The following is a 9,353-nucleotide window of genomic DNA, read 5'->3' on the forward strand; positions in this document are numbered from 1 at the left end:
CATCTCACAGAAGGAAAAGCACAAATAAATAATAACTGAATTCAATATAGTTTACCACTTAAAGGACCTGGTCTCGTGCATGCTGGCTCACTGGAATGGGCGACTGGGGGACACTTTGATTTTATTAGTTAAACCTGTTAACTGCCGTTCAGTTTTTTTTATAATTTTTTAAGATTTCAGACACTTTTTGATCACCAACATTTGCGTCATCGCTGACAGGTGTGGAATCTAATAACTGTAGAAGACTGGTGCATTTTTACATCAAATTTCACAAGGTAACAAAAACAAACCAGCACCACCAAAATCTCGTCTTTGTCTCAGACACATTGTGAAGCTGTGATGTCTGCTGCTTGGCCCAGATACATCACACTGTCTGGATACAGCATAGCAACAAAGCATCTGATCAAAGAGGATAGAAGAGGGGAATAAAACGAGGGAAACAGAATAAGGACTGAAGAAACACAGACACAAAAACAAGGGGAGTCACAGAGGGAAATAGGAAGGAGATTAATAGATGGAGAAGGATGTTTAAAATAGCAGTAAAAGAAAGATGGAGGTCAAGTGATGATGCAAGATGATGCTGCGGGGGGAGTTCTTCTGCAGGAAACCAATATTTTGTGGAGACGAACCAAATCGGGGCTCTGTTCTTTTGTCTTATCTCAGCGAGAAATTAGAAATATCCTCCCCACATCAATGAAATAAACTTAAAACCTTTTTGGGTACTGTCCAACAAGCACACGGCCGCATTTCTTAGCAGCAGGGCCGGAGTCTTGAAGAGTTTCAGAAGGAGTGTGTTTGGTGCTGATTACATGAAGGGGGATAATACCATGCTGGAATGTCTAACGTGGCGCAAAAAGCCACAAGAAGCGAGACAGCAATTTATCTCCAATCCCAACACCAGAGCCAGTAGTGCAGAGAGAAAACACCGCTAATCAACTGTTCACATTTCAACACATTCCAAAAGTGGACATAAAAATAAACAGGATTCTCTCCTCTCCATGATTTTCTTTTAAAACATGATACAACACTCATGTGTGGGCAGTGGATCATTTTATTTTCTCTCACTGGTGATTTTGTTCTTTGTTTTTGGCAGATCAGGAGCACAATCTTGATTTTAAAGGGGGGGGGGCAAAGCACGAAAGCATGTTTTTCATAATTTGGATGATGATGGTTGTAACAAAAATATTTTATACAGCAAAATACGGCAAATAGTGATGAAATTGATCAATATATTGACTCACCCCATTGGTAAAAAAGTGCAGAATAAAACCGATGGTGTTGGTATTTATCTCATGTCATGTTTCACCTATTGCTTGTATTTAGTTCAGATTTGCGCTAATAGTGCCCTGATATCTGCCCTCAAAGTGATATAAATATATCAAAATATATATTTACTATAAAACCAGAGCCTCAAGGAAGTTGTCATAGGTGAAATTTCACACAGACACCTTTGTGAAAGAAAGGTATATGATGGTATGTTGGCACAGTTCAGTTCATCACATTAATTAAGAATTTAACCGTAACCTTAAACTGGCAAGGAAGAACCCCGTGTCATAAATATGTCATATTATAGTATGCCATAGAAAATGCCATTAAAAAGTCAACATGTCATCAGAATGTCATATAAGGTATCATAATATAGCATCAAATAAAAATATCTTAAAAATATGTAGTCTCATATGTCATTAAAAATGTCATAAAAAGACAATATATTTTGCCATAAAAATGTCATTAGATTTATCATAGCAGAGTATTCCATAAAAAGTCATAATGTAGTTTACCATAAAAGGGTCATAACAAATGTTATGCCATTATAGTATGCCAATACAATTATTATAGTACAGTTTGCTATAAATATGTCAAAGAATATCTGAAATATATGATAGTCGTATGCCATAAAATGTCCTAAAAATATCATAATATTGTATGCCATTAAAATATAACAATATCATAGTGTAGTTTGGCATTAAATAATTCATGATGTAGCATGCCATGAAAAGTCATTGTACAGTTTGCCATAAGAATTATAAAAAAATGTCCAAGTATCTGCAATAAAAATTACAAAAAATATCATAGCATAGTATGCCATGAAGATATAATTATTCGAAAAAAGTCATAGTATGGTATGCTATAAACACGCTGCTGAGAACAAGTTCAAAGATTACTGTAATCATACATGAAGAGCAGGTTATGTGCAGAGTCTGATCCAGCACAATGTTACAGATCTGTACTGTCTTCATTCTTAAGATGTTGGAGTGGAGGTGGTGTTATGGCATTGTGCAGCATTTCGTGACTTTTATCCACTCAACATGTGCAGTAGCTGTCACATTTTCCCTTTTGAGTGTCCTGTCTGTGTCACAGCTGAGTACTACCCTCTAGTGGAAAGTTTATGTACGTGCACCTGGAAACACAAGACCATTTGCATCACAAATGCTGCAGATTGTATCTATCATGTATCGGTATCATTGGGCAGAGTGACATGTTTTTGGAAAACATAAAAGGATATGTTAAACAAATGATCAAGGAAGGACACTTAACCATTGCATCCAGCTGTGACAACCATGATATAGTGTATTGGAAAAATTGAATTTCATGTAATTCAGGTTACACAAGAGACAGGCATCATCCTCCACTAGAACTTCTGGCACTACAAAACTTCTAGTCTGATGTGTCAGAAGCAAATTGACAATTGTTGTGCTCTCTGGTCAGGTTAAAGGTTATTTTGTGCTCTGGTCTCTGTATTGATGATGCTGTATCTTCCTAGTTTTGCTAAGCCTGAAATTGGACATGACCATTTCTGATATAATAATATTTGGAATTATCTCAAACTCCATAGAATTGTGTATTGATTGTATATGAATGTATTGAAGATAAGACTGACCAATTATTAGTTGCTTGTCCAGAATCAAATGTCCAGCTGCAATTCAGTCCAGGTTGTGTGTGTAATTACATGTAGCCTCATGCTATTTTAAGTCTCAAACACTTCTGTACAAGTATGAAATTACATATATATGTTATGGCTATTTTGTGTTAAAGTGTTATGTGATTTTTCCTAATGTCAGTTTTGCTATTGAAGATGGCATAATACTACTTTTTCAAATGTTGATTTCCTAGAAACAAGAGACGCACTCGAACATCTGGTTGGGTGTGTCGATTGCAGTGCTGTTAATGTCTTCTTGCATTTATCATTGGCATCATCGAAATATAACAATCTATTAAAAAGCTAGAATGCCAAAGGCCATTATAATAATGACAGCTATTTCATAATGTTGCCATGTCCTTGTTTACTTTGGCTGAACCATTCACCTACGGGTGGGTCTGTGTGGTGATAGTGGCTCCAGTTAATATTGCCCAATCAGAGGCCAGTTTACTTCCCGGGGCCCGCCTTTGCACGGTAACCATTGGTTGAAGTTTAATGAGCAGTGGTGTTATGGGCGGAGTCTGTGGCTCTACGGTGTCCAGCGGTCAACGTTACGTGATAACCAGCACCTGGATCCGGGAGGAAAGAAGAGACGAGCAGCCTGCCTCCCTCCTCTGTCTGTCTGTATCTACGTGTGAGTAAGCTACGCTATATTAATCATTATGATGCGGTTTAATGTGTGTTTAACGTCACTTCAAACGTTATGCTATTTAGGTAGCACGGTTTAGGATACAAAGGATATTGAAAGTTTAACGTCACCATAGTTATTCGAGGTAGTTCGTGGCAATGAAGTGGCAGAGAAAAGGGCGCGTGCCAGAGACAACAAGTGCTAAAACTCATCTTATCGAACACAAAAAAAGACTGAAAGGCTTCGTTTTTGTTGACGTTATGCAACGGTGGGTTGCCCCCCCCCCCCCCCCCCCCCCCCCCCTCTATTCCATCTGTCAAGCTGCTGGAACTAACCTGGGACTATACACGTAGGACAGAACAGGAGGCATTGTTATATTGTTTGTGTAACGTTAGCTTTTGTGGGCATAGCCTACTGCAATTCCAGCATACCTGGCATTACCTTTGCTCCACAAGTGTGTTAGTAGTGTGTGTGTGTGTGTGTGTGTGTGTGTGTGTGTGTGTGTGTGTGTGTGTGTGTTTTAATCTCATCATTTATAAATGATTGGCTTGTGAAACTGCACTGCATGTTTTCGACCTGTCATAACACATTCACTTTAAAAGGTTGCACACTAAAGGACGCAGAATCTGTGAAAAAAAGAAAAGAAGATAACTCACTTTGACCCACTTTCATATCAAAATGTCACTGGTGCCATTTAAATTGTATATTTGATGAATTCCACTTCGTGCAGCCGTGACTTTAAACAACAGTGTGCAAAGTACAGCATGCCGCTGCATAAGCAATCCTGATCACTTGACCCTTCACCAGAAATAAGCGGCACCGTGGCCATGGAGGCCTCAAGGAGACGAACCCAGCACAGCGCCAATGGGAAAGCATCTGAACAGGGGGAGCAGCCGGCACAGTGGGGGAGAGCATGGTGAGTATCATACTTGTAATAAACAATGTAATCTATTTATCTTCCTATCTCAAATAATGGCCTTGAGAGAGCAACAGAGAAAAGACACAACAGTGAGAGTGCAGGAAAATGAAACTAAACACAACCCAAAAAGTCATTATATTTCATTGTGATTACCTACTAAATAAAAAAAAAAGGTCAGATAGACCTCTCTGTAGCACTTATGTAGTGTCCTCACACACATGTCATGTTCTGCTGAATGCTGAAAGGTGGTGATGATGATATGCTGGTCACCTTATGTCCTACTATAGTTTAAATAGTGTATTGTTGTTAGGGGGCATGCCAAGAAGTCAGGAGTGGCAGCGTGACGTTCTGCGGCCCCGCGTCGGCCCGTGGCCCCTGGGTTGGGTCGGCACAGGGAGGCAGACGCTCACGTTCACACCTAGTCTTTGGACTGTGGGAGGAAGCCGGAGAACCTGGAGGGAACCCACGCGGATATGGGGAAAACATGCAAACTCCACACATAAGGCCCGTCTAGCCCAAGAATCGACACACCACCCACATTGTAATATACAGTGCATAATTGCATCCTTCACTTGAAGTTGATGTTTTTTTTTCTTTTAAATCTGACAACACAGGGGTTTAAGTTAGAAGATGCACCGATTCGTATGGTATATTAAAAAAATAAGGAGGCAAAGTTCATTGTTCCAAATTGTTTAGTCTGAGAAATGACTCGGTAACAGGTCTTCAATATTTCAAAAATAGTAAGTTTGAGATATGGAATAGACATATCAGCTGTCAACACATTTGTGCATGTTTTACAGTCCTACATGGAAATAACAAAATACATTTTCATTCTTAAGGAATTTATTGTCAATACAAACCATCATTTGTATGTTCTATTAATGATGTGCTCTTCTAACACAATTTGACTTTCTGGTAACATTTGAAACATTAGGACCTCTCACAGTATACACTTATAGAACAAACATGAGCTCATGTGACTAATTTGTTCTCAAGGTTTATAAAACACACGATGTCACGGCTTGGATCTGCTCGGCCACGTTAGAGCCGCCCTCACACTGTTTCTGTGCTCATATCTGACCCATCCTCAGGGAGGTGGACTGGTTCTCCCTGATCAGCGTGATCGGCCTCCTCTGCTTCGCCCCCTTCATCGTCTTCTACTTTGTGATGGCCTGCGACCAGTACCAGTGCTCCGTCAGCCAGCCCCTGTTGGAGTTGTTCCGAGGAGAGACCACGCTGCTGTCCATCTGGGCCCGGGCACCCTCATTCACCTGGTCAGCTGCCAAGATATACGCCATCTGGGTGGCCTTCCAGGTAAGAGGAAGAAGAGTAAAGAGGAAGAAATTGAGGGGGGGGGGGGGGGCTGCAACTGGCAGAAACTGTCTGTTATCTTCAGCTCTTGCTGTTGCCTCCTCCCTCAGGTGTTCCTGTATATGTGTGTTCCTGATGTGACCCATAAGTTTATTCCTGGCTACATCGGTGGAGTGCAGGACGGAGCACGAACTCCTGCTGGTAATTAACACACACAAACACACACACAGACAATTTTGATCCCTATTTAAAACACTTATTGTTTCACATTCATTACCGAACCAGATATTATCTCTCACAGTTCGACCCCCCCTGTCGTCTCCCCGTTCTCCACCGCAGGCCTGATTAACAAGTACGAGATCAACGGGCTGCAGTGTTGGCTGATCACTCACGCTCTGTGGTACGCCAACGCCCAACATTTCCACTGGTTCTCTCCCACCATCGCCTTCGACAACTGGATCCCCCTGATGTGGTGCGCTAACATACTGGGCTACGCCGTGTCCAGCTTCGCTTTCATTAAAGCCTACCTCTTCCCCACCAACTCTGAAGACTGGTGAGTGCTGATGCACATGTTCAAGGACCATTGATTGTCTTTATGCAACACAGGGATGCACAACACAATGCAGTTGTAGCCCAATTGTAAAACAGCAAACACATAAACACATGACAAACAAACCAAGTAGCGCATTCCTGTAATGAATTTTTGGAATTTGTATCATAAGGAATGTAAACAGCAGCAACAAAAACAGTCCTCTGGGCAGATAATATGGCCGACATCTTCACATGCCATCAGTGCTCCAGTAATTAATGCGGAAAAGCAACAAATTAAGACAAAAAATGTAGCAGAATTCCCGAGCATGTACATGTACATGCTGCCGTTGCCTTTAGAAGTTGACTTGTCAGACCATGACAAGTCGTTGGAGCAGAAGCGTTATTTATGTCTGCTTAATGTATCTTAAAGGTAAACTAGTTGTGTCTTAGGTATTGGTACACCACTGTATCCGCTCGTTGTCTCCTCTCTGATTCTGCAGCAAGTTCACAGGGAACGTCTTCTACAACTACATGATGGGCATCGAGTTCAACCCGCGCGTTGGCAAGTGGTTCGACTTCAAGCTCTTCTTCAACGGCCGGCCCGGCATCGTGGCCTGGACCCTCATCAATCTGTCCTTCATGGCCAAGCAGCAGGAGCTGTACGGCCATGTCACCAACTCCATGATCCTGGTCAACGTGCTGCAGGTGAGGCGGAATAATTATAATTATTATGAATAATTAAACCAGAAGTGCTGCAGAATGGGAAAACGTAGAAACTGACATGTTATATGAAACTCAACTTCTTTGACCTTGATCACATGTAACCGTAGACATTTCGTCATGATATGTCTCTCTCACACATGTTGCATAACTTTATAACTTTAGTTTGTCAAAGGAAGAATATGACATACATGTGGGTCCCAGCACATTCAGGTAGCCCTGGAAACAAAATAGCAGACAAATTGGCAAGAGAAGTGAGCGAACAGGAAATTATCGAAATTTTAGACTTTCAAAATCAGAGGGCAAACGTATAGTGTTGAGAAAGATAATAGACAGAGGCAATAGTTTTGGGATGGCACAACAAAAGGACCACACACTGGATTGAGAATACAGAAGCAATGGTAGGAAGGAGGGGGATGAACAGGAAAGAGAAGTAACAACAGATTCAGACACAGTTCACTCTTCATCATGGAAAAACGTCCAGATCAGTGTCATGAAAAAGAGACAGAGGAGCGTGTTCTAGTGAGACTCTGAGGAGGGAGAGACGAGTGATGATGACACAATTCTAGAAAACATTGCGAGGAGAGGCCTGTGTAGAAAGTACATTATATTATACAGCCCTATTAAACATAAGTGTTCATCATTACGTTTGCAGTCCTCGACTCCGAAGCTGCAGTTTGAGTTCAAAAGTGATTCCATCATTCTTTTTACTCGCTGCTCGTTGAGTCATCATAAATTGGGTTTTTATGTTTTTTGCTCTCTCGCAGGCCATTTATGTGTTGGATTTCTTCTGGAACGAGGCGTGGTACCTGAAGACCATTGATATCTGCCATGACCACTTTGGATGGTATCTGGGCTGGGGAGACTGTGTGTGGCTGCCATACCTCTACACACTGCAGGTAACACACACACATGCACAACACACGCAGGAATGATGATGTCATCAATATGAAAAGGAAGTGTTAAATGGCCCTTAGCGGCCTTGTGTGTAAATACCTGTATCTATAGCTGTGTGGAGAGTTCGGACTTCATCATGATGGAAAACTTCAGCTCTAATCTGTATTGAAGTTTAATCCTCCATGTCTTTATACAATACTGGATCAAATACTTGTCATCCACATGAGCATTATTGTAACTTTTGCAATCCAGTTTTGCTTTCAACTTGGAAGAATGTGAATGAAATTATAATTTGAAAAAGAATAGAAGGCGTGAGTGTGTTTAGTGTGTTGTACACTCTAACATAGACAGTAGGTATGAATAAATAAATGTGTTCTGGCTCTCCAGGGTCTGTACCTGGTGTACCACCCAGTCCAGCTGTCCAACGGCCACGCCCTGGCTGTGCTGTTGCTCGGCCTGGTCGGGTATTACATCTTCCGCTCCACCAACCACCAGAAGGACCTGTTCCGGCGCACGGAGGGGTCCTGTTCCATCTGGGGCAGGAAGCCGGCGTACATCGAGTGCGCCTACCGCTCGGCCGACGGCGGCGCCCACCGCAGCAAGCTGCTGACCTCGGGGTTCTGGGGATTGGCCCGCCACCTCAACTACACGGGCGACCTGATGGGCTCGCTGGCCTACTGCGCCGCCTGCGGCTTCGGCCACGTCCTCCCGTACTTCTACATCGTTTACATGACCATCCTGCTGGTGCACCGCTGCGTGCGTGACGAGCACCGCTGCGGCAGCAAGTACGGGAAGGACTGGAAGCGCTACACGGACGCTGTGCCTCACCGACTAATTCCTGGGGTGTTTTAGAGTGGGAGGAGGGGGGAGACGGAGAGGTAGGGTGGGGGCTGAGATTAACACCACATTTCATACATTCCGAAAGTTTCATGTATTTCTAATACATGAAACTTTACATGTATACTGTATGTGCAGGTACAGACTGGTCATTGCTATATTTCCCTGCTTTAGGTAATTTGATACACAGTTCAGCTGCTTTCATTATGCTGAGACCATTGAAACACATTTTAGCTTAGGAGCTATTAAGACCAGGCACAACTTAGACCAGCTGAGGCCAAAATCAGGACGAGATTTGTTCTGTAGTGGACTGTTCTCTACGACCCCTCCGTTCAGGTTTGAGGACGTGTTGGTCTCGTGCCACTGGTCGGGGGAACTCATTTGGAAGATGCTCCTTTGCTTCTTATTAGAGGGGAGCAGCAAAGAACCTACGTGGTTGTGAGCTGGAGGATCTAATCATTCCACACCATGCTGTGACATTTCCATCGTGCATTTTGTCTGTTTCACAGTCATTTATCATGTTCCAGTTTCTCAAATCGGAGAATTTGATGTTTTCCTGTTTTATATCTTTGTACAATCATCACCTGTCA

General features: G+C 42.4%; 1 protein-coding gene across 1 annotated transcript; it reads left to right on the forward strand.

Annotated features, from left to right (window-relative positions):
* Positions 1-3,474: 3,474 nt before the first annotated feature.
* dhcr7 (7-dehydrocholesterol reductase) lies at positions 3,475-8,778 on the forward strand. The gene is made up of 8 exons (XM_076110175.1): positions 3,475-3,554; positions 4,356-4,464; positions 5,559-5,781; positions 5,889-5,979; positions 6,118-6,331; positions 6,810-7,014; positions 7,797-7,928; positions 8,314-8,778. The coding sequence occupies exons 2-8, from the start codon at positions 4,376-4,378 to the stop codon at positions 8,776-8,778; spliced, it is 1,419 nt and encodes a 472-aa protein (XP_075966290.1). The 5' UTR covers positions 3,475-3,554; positions 4,356-4,375.
* The last annotated feature ends 575 nt before the right edge of the window (positions 8,779-9,353 follow it).

Source organism: Anarhichas minor, unplaced genomic scaffold, assembly GCF_050575085.1.
Source record: "Anarhichas minor isolate MPS153535 unplaced genomic scaffold, ASM5057508v1 ptg000042l, whole genome shotgun sequence".
NCBI classification, from domain to species: Eukaryota; Metazoa; Chordata; class Actinopteri; order Perciformes; family Anarhichadidae; genus Anarhichas; species Anarhichas minor.